The sequence below is a fragment of the Hemitrygon akajei genome, chromosome 9 (assembly GCF_048418815.1).
Source record: "Hemitrygon akajei chromosome 9, sHemAka1.3, whole genome shotgun sequence".
Classification (NCBI taxonomy): Eukaryota; Metazoa; Chordata; class Chondrichthyes; order Myliobatiformes; family Dasyatidae; genus Hemitrygon; species Hemitrygon akajei.
The window spans coordinates 75,262,259-75,279,924 of record NC_133132.1 but is presented as its reverse complement, the minus strand read 5'-3'; the positions used below and the strand labels follow the sequence as shown (position 1 = coordinate 75,279,924).

The 17,666-nt window shown below is 40.2% G+C and overlaps 1 protein-coding gene across 1 annotated transcript in view; it reads right to left on the bottom strand.

Annotated features, from left to right (window-relative positions):
• mdn1 (midasin AAA ATPase 1) overlaps window positions 1-17,666 on the bottom strand; it is a 156,519-nt gene that overhangs the window by 78,019 nt on the left and 60,834 nt on the right. The window contains exons 42-51 of the mRNA XM_073056375.1: window positions 17,365-17,628; window positions 13,860-14,127; window positions 12,845-13,004; window positions 12,457-12,573; window positions 6,843-7,051; window positions 6,452-6,594; window positions 6,008-6,210; window positions 5,530-5,750; window positions 2,055-2,168; window positions 1,511-1,643 (exon numbers count right to left, since the gene is read on the bottom strand). Coding sequence (XP_072912476.1) covers window positions 1,511-1,643; window positions 2,055-2,168; window positions 5,530-5,750; window positions 6,008-6,210; window positions 6,452-6,594; window positions 6,843-7,051; window positions 12,457-12,573; window positions 12,845-13,004; window positions 13,860-14,127; window positions 17,365-17,628 — 1,832 coding nt within the window. The remainder of the gene's footprint in view (window positions 1-1,510; window positions 1,644-2,054; window positions 2,169-5,529; window positions 5,751-6,007; window positions 6,211-6,451; window positions 6,595-6,842; window positions 7,052-12,456; window positions 12,574-12,844; window positions 13,005-13,859; window positions 14,128-17,364; window positions 17,629-17,666) is intronic.

The window sequence follows — 17,666 nt, the reverse complement described above, 5'->3', positions numbered from 1 at the left end:
TTGACATTGCTTGACTAAGTTATTCTAACATTTCAAAGTTCAAAATGCTGAAAGTAAATTTATTATCAAAGTACATTTATGCCACCATATGCAACTCTGAGATTCATTTTCTTGTGGGCATTCACAGTAAATGGAAGGAACATAATCAATTCAATGGAAAATTGCACCCAATAGGACGGTTAAACAACTAATGTGCAAAAGACAGCAAACTATGAAAATACAAAAAGAAAAAAGCAATAAATATCGAGAATATGAGATGAAGAGATCTCAAAAGTGAGTCGACAGGTTGTGGAAATGGTTCATTGATGGGGCCAGTGAGGCTGAGTGAAGCTATCCCCTCTGGTTCAAGGGCCTGATGGTTCCGGGGTAATAACTGTTTGTGAACATGGTGGCGTACGTCCTGAGGCTCCTTTACCTCCTTCCTGATGGCAGCAGGTCCCTAAGTGTTGATACAGATTTCCAGCATCTGCAGTTTCTCTTGATTCCCAGGTGTTGGAGTAGGGCTTACAGTATTGTGTAAAACTTATCCATGTCTATAAAGGGGCTATTGTTACCTTCTCTTATTGAAATTGGTCTGGAAGTTGCCTGGAATTTGTGTGACACAAACCAAACATATCATTCTTCAAGCAACACACACAAAATGCTTTCCAACATCTGAAGATTTCCTCATCTTTGTGTTTTTAATATCCTGCTTCAATCCAAATGCACAGATGTTTTACTGATATACACGGCATGTACGGATATTTTACTAATGTGTGCAGTTGCTTCATTATTTCAAAAACAGAAGATGAAGCAGAGCAAATGCAAATCAGCAACCATACTTCTCATCAACAGGTCAATAGACGGGCCTAGGATGCTGGTTTCAGGAACTCTGGAACTGACAGCATGGTGCCTCAAATAACAGACCTCCAGCAATTTATCTTATGTTAGTCATGGTCTCAGCCAGTACGTACTTTTAATGGTTAATCCCAACTTTAATAAAGGCTCCTCAGTGCTCCATTCTGATAGGCTGTCATTTAGCATTAGCAGTCATTCTTATCTCAGCGGTGGAATTCATCACTTGCACCCATATATTTATACCAAAACTTCAAATTTTGTGTCGATGATGAGCAAGCCAGTATCTTTTTTGCAGGGTTGAAATATCTGATACCAGAGAGTATGCACTTAAGGTGAAAGGAGTTTAGTTCAAAGGGAAGATGTGGGGCAAGATTTTATTTCACACACAGAGTGGTAGGTGCCTGCGATACATGGTGGAGGTGAATAAGATACGGGGGATTCAAAAAGCTCTTAGTACATGAATATGCTGGAAACTTAAGAAATTGACTTTGTGTATGAGAAAGGATTAATTTAGTTGGACGTTTGAGAACTAATTAGTTCAGCACAACATCATGGGCCAAATGGCCTGATCCTGCCTGATGTTCTAACATTGGAAGAAATTAAAATTGAAGGAAGGAAAATGACACTGGCTTCAGTAAGATCAAGAGAGCTGAAATAAAGAAATTCCAGTTACCTGTTAGCAACAGAGCTTAGCTGTGCTTGAAGCTCTTTCAAACGATGCTCCCCATTTTCAAAATTCACAGAATGAAACAAAATGACTAATTGCTGCTGGTTCCATCGTGGATCCAAAGGAACTGAGGCAATGTCTGGTGGGGTAGCAATGGAAGAATGGAGGAAATGGGATCACAAATCTGATTGGTTCTACAGTAGGCCACATTATTCCAATTATGAAAAAACAGTTTCTGTAAATCAATGAGCATGTAGTCTTGACATTCCTACCCGCACACTTCTATTGCCTGATCCCCCAAAAATTTCAAATTTTACATTTCCAACCAATGCCCCCTCTGTCAAAAGGAATGCAGAACCCCAAAAATCATAAAATTACTACTTGTAAATACAAAAATTACAAGATGCAAATGCTTTAATGAAAGAAACTAATCTCATGTCATTTATTTCCATTCTCTAACTTGATTACTCCCTATTTTCCAAAAAAAATTATCTAGAGATAATGAATAGATATTAAAAATGAAAGAATTCCTATTAATCAGAAATGTTACCTTTTGCATTAGGCTGCAGCTGTTGAATAACGTCTTTCATTCCTGTAGGTAGTGCACTGGAATAAACTGCATTGAGACCTTGAGACCCCGCTTCCAGTTGTGCAAACACCAAGTCTGTGTGTTCAATTATTTTTTAAAAAGTCATAAAATTAAGAATATTCTTCATGGAAACAACTCTCCACTTCTACTGCAGCAATTGTGTATTCCATTTGATTCCATTTAAATCCGAAATCAGAATTTAAATACAGTGGATTCCAGTTAATTGGGCCATCAGTTAATCAGGGTAGCCACTTAATTGGGACAACTCCCAAAGAACAAAAATTAAATGAGAAAACAGCTGGGATACTCTTCATTTATTTGGAACACTATGCCACTTAATTGGGACAGGAGACTGTGTAGCATCTAACAGCCACACTGGTGCACACAGCTGACACTGGCTTGAAACTGTTCGGCAGCAATGCTTAAAGGGAACAGTTTTTAAATAATGTCAGTTGTGTTCAAAACACAGTGATTTTTGTCACTAACAGATGGTAAGAAGTAAACTGTAAGACAATTTAGAACTGTTTTGCTTACTGCGGTTTCAAGCATTCAGGTTTGGATATACCAGAAATGGATGTGCGTGAAAATGGAACGATTTCGTACTTCAACAAGTTAGGAACCACTAAGAATTTGAAGACAGACAGACATACTTTATTGATCCCGAGGGAAATTGGGTTCCGTTACAGCCGCACCAACCAAGAATAGTGTAGAAATATAGCAATATAAAGCCATAAATAATTAAATAATAAGTTAATCATGCCAAGTGAAAATAAGTCCAGGACCAGTCTATTGGCTCAGGGTGTCTGATACTCCGAGGGAGGAGTTGTAAAGTTTGATGGCCACAGGTAGGAAAAACTTCCTATGACGCTCAGTGTTACATCTCGGTGGAATGAGTCTCTGGCTGAATGTACTCCTGTGCCTATAACCAGTACATTATGGAGTGGATGGGAGTCATTGTATCAATAATCATCTTGAATGAAGATTTGGAGGATGCAATCATCGAAATTATTGTACAAGGGCAGTCCATTACACTTAAGCACAATGATTTTGCTTCCTGAATACTTCAGGGTGAATCTCATGGATTTTGGATTGCTGACCATGAAAACCACCATGAATTTTCCCTATTGTGCACCATTATTTTGAAATTGCGTATATTTGTTAATTCAATTCATAATTCAAGTTAATTCAAGTGCTGCCCACAATATAGTTTTTTTTATCTTGTCCAGGTATGGCTGGGTATGCTTAGGCAAGGCAGGTTTTGTATGGCAGAACAGATCTTAACAAAGGCTATAAATTTCCATGAAGGATTTCAATATTTTAGACAGATGTTTCTCAGAATAACAGATGCCAAGATAAGGAAAGCATTTTTGTTAGTTTATAAATCAAATAGGTCATCAATGATAGGCAGTTCGAAGAACTTCTAGTGCAGGGGTGGGCAAACTTTTTGACTTGTGGGCCACAAAGGGTTCTAAAATTTGACAGGGGGGCCGGACCAGGAGCAGATGGACGGAGTGTTTTGGTAATACACCTCATAAGAGAAAATAAAATATCATGGGATATGTAGAATACATGTGCTTTAATTTCAATTGAAAATGAACAAATGCATTACAACAAAATATCTGTCTTTGAAGTCCCATGGTATTTAGCTATTTATTGAAATGACTTTTAAAACACTGAAAATTAAATGAATAAAATACAGCTTTTTTAATAGTAATAGTTATTATTTTAAAGCACTGAAAATTCTGTTATCCTTCAAGATATTATCATCATCACTCTCCTCCTGTCTTTATTTCAAAAACGGTAGGAGATGCAGGTCTACTTGTCCTGCTCCTTCTTATTCAATTGTCCCCTGTGCCAAAACTCAACAACGACCAGCAGAAGGACAGAACAGTGACAGCGTGCCAGTATGCGGAGCGCGTTATTTGATCTGGAGCGCATTTTTTATTTTGAGAACGTACGTGCACCTGCGCACTACTCATGTCCATCACTTAACAGAAATGACATGTAACATGTAAGGCTTATTGAAAAAAATATTTTCAAATGCATTTTTTACATAACACAACGAAGAAACTTATTTTTAATTTCAGTGGGAACAGTGTTGTTGGTCTCCCTTTTTAGCCAGCACATCAAAGTCTGGATTTAGTTTTGTTGTGGTGAAAACGCCAGAATTGCGGGGAAAAAAACGTTAACAAGGTTTATTAATATAATTTCATCAAGTTCTGCGGGCCGGATTAAAAAGCTTAACGGGCCGCATATGGCCCCCGGGCCGTAGTTTGCCCATGCCTGTTCTAGTGGGACCAGAGAAAAATCGTATCAAGATATTCAAAGATGCTGTTGAAAATTTTCTTGGCAACTACAGATCACCAACCTACATACAGCTGGTTGACAACATGCTTCAAGAATACAAAACAATGAAGTGCAACATGTCATTAAAGATTAAATTTTCTGTATCCCCGTTTAGACTCTTCCCTGCAAATCTTGGCGCTGTCAGTGACGAGCATGGTGAAAGGTTTCACCAGGGCATTGTGGTCATGGAGAAATGTTATCAGGGCAACTGGAATCCATTAATGCTGGCTGATTATTGTTAGATACTTAAGCAAGAAGCCTCAGACACTGAGTACAAACAAAAACCCTTAACAAAACATTTTTAGCTTAGTTGAACTATTGCAAAGCATCAGCACTGTTATGCGATTAGGCACATTACATGCAATAAAAATTAATTGCTTGTTTCTTCAAATTATTATGTGATACAAGTAGTCTAAAATTATATTTGTGTTCAGAGCCAAGCGGTCTCTCATAAACAAAACAAAAATTCTGAAGAAGCAAAACTTTCAAAGAAATTTGTGGCTCAGTGTTATCTGCAGTAGGTGTCTGCGCTGATTTCATTTACAGTCAAAAGTACACTGGATGAATTCCTCCTTTGATAACTGTACTAATTCCTGCATCGATAGCTGATACAGTTTCATAGTACTGTAATAATATTGGTAGTGTTCTAATTTGTTCTGTATTTCATTTAAATACCTACCTCTTTTTTTGCTCAGTTAAACTGTTGTTTTTTTTTTATATAACTTTCCATGAAACTTCAGCTAACTGGGGCAGCTGTTTAATTGGACCAAACTATAATGGTCCCAATGTGCCCCCATTAACCGGAATCCACTGTAATGCTTTTGTATTTGTATACTTAAGTGTAAATATTCCCAATTGTAATAGTAAAACTTCTATCAATCTATATACAATTTAGAATGCAAACACAAATTAAGACTAGCTTACAAATTTAAATTCAGCTTTATTCAGCGTATCAACAGATATTTATCTTAAATGTGGTATGACAATTGCCAACTCCCAATATTCAAGAAAACTCACTGAATGACTTCACTAAGCAACAGGAATTAATTGTATGACCAAATTTATGCAATTAAACACAAATAAAAGGTACCTGGCAACTGCTTGTGGGATTTTGCAACATGGCACAACCACCTAGCCCTTAACAGCCAATCTTGATTAGACGCTTTCTCTGTTACCATTCTGACAGCAGTAGGAATCATATCAACCTCACTGGCTACTTGAGCTGCTGTCCAATTGCCATGGAATGAAAGATGGTCCATATTACAAGACTGCAAAACTACCTCCAGGTCAGTCAGAGTCAACGGTTGAAACCTCATTTGGAGAAAGGACAGAGAAGAGATACATTACAAAAACCACAATGCAGGTTGTGATCTAATTTTGCTGGGTTTTCTAGAAAACCATATTGTTTCACAACTCTTAATAAATGGAATAAAAGTATTCTTAGCAAGTCAAAGCTTTTGTTTAGAGCAAATGGCTTTTCTATGTATGAACGTGATGGGGATGCACACTGACTGTAAATTTTCGCCTTTCCCTAAATGACTGTTTATAAACAGTTGATTCTCACCTACCTGTTATTTTTAAGGCTCAGTTGGTTCAAACAATAAGTAAGGACCTGCCCATCTCGATAGACCATGGACAGCATTGAATCCTCTGCTGTTAGCATTGCTGAGGGAACAGAATCTGGCCACAGCCCTAAAATAGTCAAGGAATGAGCCCGGAATTCAGGTGATGCCAATGTGAGTCCATGTTTCTTCACTAATTCTTGTACTTGCTGCAACATAAACAGATTTTTGCTCTAAATCCTTTTACCTTCAACTCATAAATTTAGTTATAACAAAAATAGCAAAATTAGATAGTTTTAAACAGAAAAGAATTGTATTTAACATTAAAAATTAAGATATGTGATTGGCTATCAATATTACATATTACTTAGTCTTCAATGTTTTTTAATCTTAATTTACATTAATTCTGAACTACAAAGAAAAACAAGCTTCTGGTGAGAACTTTGTTACCTTCTGGTGAACTTGAGAAGTCTGTGAAGAGGCAAATACTTCTAAGCAAGCTCGAACGAATGCCTCTGGTAAATCAAGACCACACTTCAACTGCTGAACAATAAGCACAGCTGCCCGAAGGAATGAACTGATGGAGATGCCAGCTTTGTGTTCAAAAATAAGAGTAAACAAAATATAGTGAACAATTTAAAAAGTTTTGAATTCATGAAGATTCCGATTTCACAGGATTTAAAAAATTTATTAATAAATCAAAACCAATAGTTATCACAGCAAACGGCCAAACAAGCACAAAAGCTCCAATTAAATACAAAAAACCTTTAAGTAACCTGTCAGCTAGAACCAGTTGACCAAAAGCATCTAATACAATTAATTTTGAGGTTAATACTCTTACCTACTGCAATTTCTTTTATTTCTGAATACAATGCCATTAGCTCAGTACATGGATGGTCTCCCATAAGACCAAGCCCATGTAACAGCATTTTCATATCATGTTCATCCAAAGGTTCTGAATTTTGTTCGCCTGCAATATAAATTTCAATCCCACGATTCCTCATGGCGCGAGAGATTTCCCCGTGCACTGGATCCATTGTCATAAACAGTCTACAACAAATTTTTAAAAACATTAAATTAAAGCTATAGTTTTCAGTACTGATTGCACCTTAAGGACAAATTCATTTTATTACAATTCATCTTAAAGAAAGGAAAACCTTAAAAATACTGAGCCCAGGGAAGAACCATCCAAGGTCAAGGAAAATGCATGTGTGTGTGGCCTCCATCAATCGTGATCGACCGTGGGTGCTGCGACTCTGGTAGTCACTGGTTTGTCGAGCAGCATCGACTGTGGCTATTGAGACCAATCCTGGAACAGCAGGCTCTGCCACAGTCGCTACATGCGTAGGCCATCGTGGAATTGTTGTCCGTTGTCCACTTTGCTCTCCGTTTAACTCTCCGCTCCTCAAACTGACTCAGGATCACTCATTCACCTTGCTCTAAGTGTTGCTGAAGAGTACCTCGTCATTTGTTGTGGTCATCTGCTGTATCCTCCCAGCGCTCTGCGTTGATCTTTAAGGCTTTCATGTCACGCTTGCAGAGGTCCTTGAAGTGAAGCTGGGGTCTACTAACATTCCTCTTGCCTGTTGCTAGTCCTCCGTAGAGGATGTCCTTCGGCAGTATACCATCCTTCATACGACGGACGTGGACCAGCCAGCACAGTCTGTGTTCTCTTTAAAGTGTGAACACTGTGGGAAGTCCCGCACAGGAGAGGACCTCAGAGTTTGGGACTTTGTCTCTCCAGGTGATGCTGAGGATATGGCGAAGGCTGTGCAGGTGAAAACTATTGAGTTTCCGCTCCTGTTTAGAGTAGATGGTCCAAGTCTCGCTACATACAGGAGGGTGCTGATAACACATGCATTGTACACAGCAGTCTTGGTCTTTGTAGCGAGTTTCAGATTCTCCCAGAACTGCGAGGAGAGTCAAGCAAGGATCCTATTGCCGATACGCCTATTGATTTCAATATCGAGGGAGAGAGTGTCGCTATTGGTCGACCCCAAGTATGTGAACTCATGAACCACTTCTAGATCGTAACTGTTGATGGTAATGACTGGTGTCTCCACTACATTCTGGGCAAGGACATTTGTTTTCTTTAGGCTGATGGTAAGCCTGAAGTCCTTGCATTGCTTAGAGATGCAGTCCATGAGAGTTTGTAGTTACCGTTTGGCATACGAGGTAAGAGCAGTGTCATCGGCAAAGGGCATGTCATGTATTAAGATCTTTCGCACCTTTGTTCTTGCTCTCAGGTGCACAGGGTTGAACAGCCGCCCATCAGACCTGGTGTGCATGTAGATGCCTTCTATCGACATCCCAAATGCATGCTTCAATAGCAGAGAGAAGATGCCGAATAATGTTGGGGCCAACACACATCCTTGTTTGACTCCACTACAAGTAGCAAAGGGTTCTGATGAGCTGCCATCATACTCATATCAAGATGGAATGACTTGCTGATTCTTTGGAGTTTCAGGGACAGCCGATCTTGAGGAGAATCTGAAAGAGCCTATCCCTGCTGACAAGGTCGAATGCCTTGGTCAAATCGATAAAAGTGACATAGAGGGGTTTCTGCTGTTCCCTGCACTTCTCCTGGAGTTGACGGAGCGAGAAAATCATGTCGACAGTTAACCTCCTTGCACCAAAACCACATTGGGACTCAGGGTAGACCCGTTCTGCCAAAGTTTGTAGACTTGCCAGAGTTACACGAGCAAAAACTTTGCCGACAATACTCAGGAGGGCAAGACCCCTATCGTTGTTGCAGTCACTCCTATCACCCTTGTTCTTGTACAAAGTGACGATTTTGGGGTCATGCACATTCTGTGGTACGGCTCCTTCCTTCCAGGACTGACGGAGGACCTCGTGTAAAGGTTGGAGGAGTGATCAGGTCTGGAGAAATCCCATCATTGCCAGGAGCTTTCCCAAGGCAGCGGAAGTTTGAAATCTGAGCTTTCCCTCTCCTTCAAGGAGAATATTAAATCAAACAATTAAAGCATACAAGGTGGTGGGAACTAATTTACACCAGAGGGCTGAGAATTTTACTGGAACTAGCAGCAAAAGAAAAATTTAGCAAGGAGGAAGAAAGTGACTAAGAAACTAACACCAAATGTCAAAACAGAGGTTTATTTAAATAAATAGAGAGCAGCTGGACCTTTGGTAGGCAATAATGGCGAATTAATAACAAGAAAAGTTAAATATATATACTTTGTATTGGTCATTGTCAGAAGACACTGCAAATACAATGGATAATGGTTAATTGGGTCATTGGTTAATCAGGACAGCTGCTTTGCTAGGACAACTCTTAAAGAATCGAGAAAATAGCTGGATTCCCTTTGTTTGGAAGATCTGTACCAGCAAGGCGGCTGGACCGGATGGAGTTTCCCCACGATTACTGAGGGCCTGTGCTACTGAGCTGGGAGAACCACTACAGCGCATCTTCAACATGAGCCTGGAGCAGAGAAGAGTACCCAGACAGTGGAAGACATCCTGTATTGTCCCGGTACCGAAGAAACCACAACCAAAGGAGTTGAATGACTTCAGACCTGTTGCCTTGACGTCGCACGTGATGAAGACCATGGAGCGGCTGATAATACAGAATCTGAGGCCACAAACCAGGCACGCCCAGGATCCTCTTCAGTTTGCATATAAGGAGAAGGTGGGAGTGGAGGATGCTATCACGTATTTGCTGCACAAATCACTCTCTCACCTAGAGGGGGTCAGTTGTGCTGTGAGGATTACATTCCTTGACTTCTCTAGTGCCTTTAACACCATCCAGCCCAAGATCTTAAGGCACAAACTAACGGAGATGGGAGTAGACTCTCACATGGTGGATTGGATAGTGGACTACTTGACAGATAGACCTCAGTATGTGCGGTTGGGAGACTGTAGGTCTGACACGGTGGTCAGCAGCACAGGGGCGCCGCAGGGAACCGTACTCTCTCCGGTCCTGTTCACCCTGTACACATCAGATTTCCAATATAACTCGGAGTCCTGCCATGTGTGCAGAAGTTCGCTGATGACACGGCCATAGTGGGGTGTGTCAGGAATGGACAGGAGGAGGAGTATAGGAAACTGATACAGGACTTTGTGATATGGTGCAACTCAAACTACCTGCGTCTCAATGTCACCAAGACCAAGGAGATGGTGGTGGACTTTAGGAGATCTAGGCCTCATATGGAGCCAGTGATCATTAATGGAGAATGTGTGGAGCAGGTTAAGACCTACAAGTATCTGGGAGTACAGTTAGACGAGAAGCTTGACTGGACTGCCAACACAGATGCCTTGTGCAGGAAGGCACAGAGTCGAATGTACTTCCTAAGAAGGTTGGCGTCATTCAATGTCTGTAGTGAGATGCTGAAGATGTTCTATAGGTCAGTTGTGGAGAGCGCCCTCTTCTTTGTGGTGGCGTGTTGGGGAGGAAGCATTAAGAAGAGGGACGCCTCACGACTTAATAAGCTGGTAAGGAAGGCGGGCTCTGTCGTGGGCAAAGTACTGGAGAGTTTAACATCGGTAGCTGAGCGAAGGGCGCTGAGTAAGCTACGGTCAATTATGGATAACTCTGAACATCCTCTACATAGCACCATCCAGAGACAGAAAAGCAGTTTCAGCGACAGGTTACTATCGATGCAATGCTCCTCAGACAGGATGAAGAGGTCAATACTCCCCAATGCCATTAAGCTTTACAATTCTACCGCCAGGACTTAAGAACTTTTTAAAAGCTATTATTAATGCTTTTTGAGATGGTGATTTAGATGCATATCATATTTTTTTTTACTAAGTATTGTATGTAATTAGTTTTGCTACAACAAGTGTATGGGACATTGGAAAAAAAAAGTTGAATTTCCCCATGGGGATGAATAAAGTATCTATCTATCTACTTGGGGCATTATGCCACTTGTTGGGACAGAAGACTGTTGCAGAACAATTTCTAACTAGCGACAGTCACATGCATCTGTGTGGCCGTTAGACACTACATCATGCCTAGAGTGAACAGTTTTTAAAATCACATCAATTGTGTGTTTGTGTTCAAAAAAGTGATTTTTTATCGCTAATAATTGGCAAGAAATAAGCAGCAAGACAATTCAGAACTGTTTTGCTTACTACAATTTCGAGCATTCAGGCTTGGAGATGCCAGAAACACTCGGGAGTACAAAGTGAAATGATTTTGTTACTTCAACAAGTTAGAAACTACAAAGAATTTGAAGGTATCGACAATCATCTTGAAGGTTACAACAAAAAGGAAGATTTGGAGAATGCAATTGTCAAAAGCATTGTATAAAGACTGTCCATTATCTGCACTAGATGTCTGCGCTGATTTTGTTAATTTACAGTAAATTAAAAGAACACTGGATGAATTTCCTCCATTGATAACTCAACTATTTCCTTCGTCAATTACTAAACTTATGCACAGTCTTATAGTATTGTAAACTATTTCCATGAAACTTCAGCTAATTGGACCAAAATGTACCAGTCCCAATGTGTCCCAATTAACCTGAATTCACTGTATTCAATGTTTCAGACAGTGTATAAGAATTTAAAACAATTACCATCACATGAGAAAACAGAAAAACAAAAAGGCCTACAGGCAGACAAGTTGCTAGGATTTGATGGCTGGCAGAGAAATTTTTTAAGGAAGCAGCTATTGAGATAGTTAGAACCATTGGTTGAAGAGTTTCTAAACTTCAGAGTTAGAATGTACCAGTGAATTGGGAAACAACAAATGCCACTTTCTTGTTCAAGAGAAGGGCAAAAGCCAGCCTATAACTACAGGTCTGTTAGTTTAACAATTGTTGTTATTAAGCTGCTAGATCTGCTAGCAGTTATTAAGCTGCTAATAAACTGTTCATTTGTTATGTGCTGCGTCACATGAAGGCAATTACAGTATGGTATTTCCATGATCACGATTGTTACTGGCAAATTTTTCCACAGAAGCAGCTTGCCATTGCCTTCATCTAGGACATGTCGTTACAAAATGGGTGACCTGGCCATCATCAATACTCTTCAGAGATTGTATGCCTGGCATCAGTGGTCACATAACCAGGAATTGTGATATGTACCAGCGGCTCATACAAACACCCACCTCCCGTTTGACCAATTTACTTGAGGACTTCAAATGGAGAGCCCGCAGATAGAGTATACTTAGATTTACAGAATACATTTGCAAGTAAAAGCTGGTACACCAGAAATCACATTACATGGGAAGGTACGGCTGCAGAGACTCATAATAAGTTATTGAACAGAAGCCAGTCAAAATAAATGGGTCTATTTCAGACTGAACAAACATGTAACAGGTGAAATAAAAATTACTAACTCTACATATAAATGTTAAAATCCCTATCAGAATAATTCTGATGGGGACAGATAAAGCATCATTATGCTTATGACCCCTGTCAAAATAGACAGAAATCCAGCCGTATAAAATTTAGCTCACTTTAACAGCCAAGGATTAGCAACCAAAATCATACCTGAAATTTGGATGTGGGACAACGGTTGGGCAGGTGCCATCAATCACTCCTCTTTCACTAATAGTCAAGACTCCTCCAGGCTCCAAAAGAGCATTCAGACGATCAAGCACAGAAGGGCTGGTTTAAAAAGTATAGCACATAACCAGCAGCATTTTAATACATTTTAAATTAGTAGTCACTTGTATGCAACTTCTGGTAATCCCACTACAGTTAAATTTACAGAATTTCCCATAACTGTCATATTGAGTAGTTTCATACCATCACAAGGATACATAATTCTGCCAGCATTTTAACAAAGTACCTACTTTACATTAAGCTGCAGAATTCATTTGAATCCCAATTTTATTAAAATGTGGAACTCAAGAGTATAGAAAATTGCAGATCTTACCTGCAGAAATTAACATTGTCCAGCAGCAGCCAATCCCCTGAAATCAAAGCCTGTACAAGCATCCCATCGACCCATTCAAAAGTGCCACGCTTTTCACCGTTCAAAAACTGACTATGTAAGTGATTGAATTGCTGGAATTCTGCAATGAGTTCTTCAAATTCTGAAAAAAACAAGAAACAAAAAATATTTCTGAGATAAGGTACTGAAAACCATGGAAACAAAGCTATTAAAATATACTCAACTAGCAATCAATTTACCCAGTGAAAATTAAGTCTGACGATTACAACTAAAGCTTTCATCTGTCAGTTTCCCATGAGTTACTAAAATATAGCATATTGTGATGCTCTTGGGGGGGGGGGGGGGGGGGGGGGTGGCATGGTCGATGGCCTGCCCCTGCATTTCTAATGACTAGCACTGTTTATTATTCTTGTGTTAAAGTGCTTTCGTGGAATTATGGGGGAAAAGTTCATTTATTGCTACATTTTAGCTTGGGTTATACAGTTATTCGGTTGTGTATTTGTGGGTCACCCTAACTGTAACCAGTGTGTGATGGTCACTTCTCCCATCTGTGAGAGACTGGTGGGGTTCACTCTCCAGGTCACAGTGCCCGGTTTGTTTTGTGTCTATCACAATAAAACAGTAGTTGAGTTAACAAGCTTCCTCGCGTGTCATTATGAACTAAATGCTTGACACAATATTTTAACAGGGCCATGTCTATGTACCATCTAAAATACACAATATATCTTTTCAAGGTTTGTAGCTGGAAAACATGAAATCATTCAGCCAGAGTTTAACAGATATAGAGGCGGAAGTAGGAAAGCAATCTATAGCATACCTCAAAATGAGCTGCAATCACAGCAATTGAGCATTTTTAAAAAATCAGTTTTCCGTATTTAATTTTACTTTGTCCTCTGAACCTACTTGTATTTTCTTTTTAAAAAATTATGAACAATGAATTCTGCAGAATTTAAAATCACATTGCTAAATTTAAAAATAATCGTTCAGTAACATGTACCTGATGACGAGAATGTATTCAATTTGTTGTTGCACTGGTGAAGAACAGTGAGCAAATTCTCCAGTTTGTTCACTGCCTCAGAGGAAATGCCAGATCTATGATCCTTGTCAAGAGACTGAGAATGGCTGTTCAGGAACGAATTCCAGAGTTTGAGAAGATTACTGCCATCATGGAAAGAGTCCAGAGAGAGGAGAACATTCTTGGTGACAGCAAGAACAAAATCCTTCACCTTCCGAATTAAACTTTGCCAGGGACGTAATATATCAACCTGCAAGCATAATGACATTAAAATTTCCTACTCCTATATCATCACAAGTGAAACATCAGTTTTAATCACTGTGACATTTTGATTCACAACTTTGATGCTCAATCTGAATATAAACAGAAATAATGGGTTAAACAAGAGCAGCTAGCAAGATTTAAAATCAGCTTTCTGGCAAAGGTACACTTGGTAAATGGGGGGGTCTTCAAAAGTAAAATCCTGAGTGTACAAAGTGTGTATGTTCCAGTAAGAATAAAAGGGAAAGATAACAGGTTGAGGGAACTTTGGTTTCCAAGAGATATTGAGGACCTGGTTAAGAAAAATAAAAGGTGCACAGCAGGTTTTGGCAGGAAGGAACAAATGAGGTACTTATTGAGATTAAAAAATGCTGGAGACCACCTAAAAAATGAACCAGGAGGGCTAAAATTTACTTCTTACTTCAGTGGTGGGCAAGTTGTTGGAGAAGATCTTGGGCTGAAATGGGTAACACAAGGAGGCATAGTTTTAAGGTGCTTGGAAATGGATACAAGGAGATGCCAGAACTAAGTTTTTCCACACAGAGCATTGGACGCACGGAATGTATTGCCAGCAACTGTAGCAGAGGCGGATACAATAGGGTCTTTTAAGAATCTTTTAGACAGGTACATGGAACTTAGAAAAATAGAGGGCTATTCAGTGGGGAAATTCTAGGCAGCTTCTCAAGTAGGTTACATGGTCAGCGCAACACAGTGGGCCGAAGTGCCTGGAATGTGCTATAGATTTCTATGTTCTATGTAAAAGAAGGCATGTACTAGCCCTAGCAGACAAGGTGAAGGAGAATCCTAAGGGATTCTACAGATATGCTAAAAGCAAAATGATTGCAAGGGACAGAATCAGTGCTCTAGAAGATCAGAATTGGAATATTTTTTGCATCTATATTTACTCGGAAGACGGACACAGTATATAGAAATGAGGCAAAGCAATAGTGAGACACAGACTCTATACTGATTACAGATGAGGAGGTGCTTGATGTCATAAGGTAAATTAGGGTGGTGAAATCCCCGGGGTCTAACAAGATGTTCCCTCAGACCCTTTAGGACGCTAGTACAAAATTGCTGGGGCCCTAGCACAGATGTTTAAATCATCCTTAGCAAAGGTGAGGTATCGGACACTTGGAGGATAGTCAATGTTGTTCCTCCGTTTCTGAAAAGCTCTTAAAAATAAATAAACCAGGAAATTATAGGCCAGTGAGCCTAACATCAGTAGTGGGAAAGTTATTAGAAGGTATTCTAAAGGATCAGATATATGAGCATTTGGATAGACAGGAACTGAGTAGGAAGAGTCAGCACGGCTTTGTGCATGGTAGGTCATGTCTAACCAAACTTGTACTGATTTTCCAAGGAAGTTACCAGGAAAGTTGATGAAGCCAAGGCAGTGGATGCTGTCTACATGGACCTTAGTAAGACATCTGACAAGGTCCCACATGGGAAGTTGGTCAAGAAGGTTGTCATTCAGTATGAGATAGTAAATTGGATTAGACATTGGATTTGTAGGAAAAGTTAGACAGCCAGAGTGTGGCAGTAGATGGCTGCCTCTCCGACTGGAGGCCTGTGACTAGTGGAGTGCGCGGGGATCAGTGCAGGGTCTGTTGTTGTTTGTCATCTATATCAATGATCTGGATGATCATGTGGTTAAATCAATCAGCAAATATGAAGACGACACCTAGACTGGAGCTGTGGTGAACAGCGAGGAAAGAATACCAGAGCTCGAAGCAGGATCTGGACCAGCTGGAAAAATAGCCTGAAAAATGGCAGATGGAATTTAATTAAGTGACAGATGGCGTTCAACCCAGGTAAGTGTGAAGTGGTTCATTTTGGTAAATCAAATACGATGGCAGAATACAGTACTAATAGTAAGACTCCTGGCAGTGTGGAGGATCAGAGGGATCTTGGGGTCCAAGTCCATAGGACACTCAAAACCGCTGCGCAGGGTGACTGTGTGGTTAAGAAGGCATATGGTATATTGGCCTTCATCGACCGTGGGATTGATTTCAAGAGCCGAGAGGTAATGTTACAACTATCCAGGACCCTGGTCAGACCCTACTTGGAGTCCTGTGCTCAGTTCTAGTCATCTCACTACAGGAAAGGTGTGGAAACTATAGAAAGGGTGCAAAGAAGATTTACAAGGATGTTGGCTGGATTGGGGAGCATGCCTTATGAGAATAGGTTGAGTGAACTCGGCCTTTTCTCCTTGGAGCGACGGAGGATGAGAGGTGACCTGATAGAGGTGTATAAGATGATGAGAGGCATTGATCGTGTGGATAGTCAGAAGCTTTTTCCCAGGGCTTAAATGGCTAGCATGAGAGGGTACAGTTTTAAGGTGCTTGGAAGTAGGTACAGGAGATGTCAGGGGTAAGTTTTTCTTTAAAAACGCGGAGTAGTGAGTGCACAGAATGGGCTGCCAGCAACCGTGGTGGAGTTGGATACAATAACGTCTTTTAAGAGACTCCTGGATAGGTACACGGAGCTTAGAAAAGTAGAGGGCTATGGGTAACCCGAGGTAATTTTTAAAGTAAGTACATATTCAGTACAGCATTGTGGGCTGAAGGGCTTGTATTGTGCTGTAGGTTTTCTATGTTTCTACAAGTGTGAGGTGTTGCACTTCAGTAGGACCAATCAGGGTAAGTCGAACACGGTGAATGGTATGGCACTGAGGAGTGTGGTAGAACAAAGGAATCTGGGAATACAGGCCCATAATTCATTGAAAGTGGTGTCACAGGTAGATAGTGTCATAACAAAAGCTTTTGGCACATTGGTTTTCCTAAATCAAGGTACTTGAGTACAGAAGATGGGATGTTATGTTGAAGTTGCATAAGATGTTGGTGAGACTTCATTTAGAGTATTGTGTGCAATTTAAATCAACAATTGTCCTGTAATTATTATCTACAGTGAGCAACACTGTAACCAAAACCAGATGACGATAACATCACTAGATGTCTCAAATCATTCTTGGTGAGAAATAACCTGTCAGAGTTTCAGCAGACAAACTGGAAGAACTGGGGAACTGCAACAAGTTAGTTTGCTACCAATGTGAAATTCAAAGTCAAAATGCAGGGAAACAATGCCAGCAACAACCTCAAAATTTGGGACTTTGGCATTGCAAATGCTTTCTAGTGAGATCCAAACTTCAAGGGAATACACTGGCAACTCGATAAAAGCTGAACAAATCTGCCGAAATACTTTGCTTAATTTCATGATAACTCACCTGCTCAAATCCACCAAGTAGTTCTGTGGTGTCCATAGCACTGTTCATTGCCATAACCTTTAAATTTTGGCCCATCAGAAGAGCGAGAAGCTGGATTAGGCTGGTTTTCCCACTGGCAGCTGGACCTACCAAAATTGTCATCCAGTTCATCTGAACACACTTCATAACCGACTCCAGTGGTTGAAGTGAATGGTGAAGAATCGACAGTCGTTTGCTCGACATAGGAACACTGACTGCATGACGTGAAAGGATAGAATAACCAACCTACAAAAGGAGAATAGCAATGATTCAGTACAAATTGT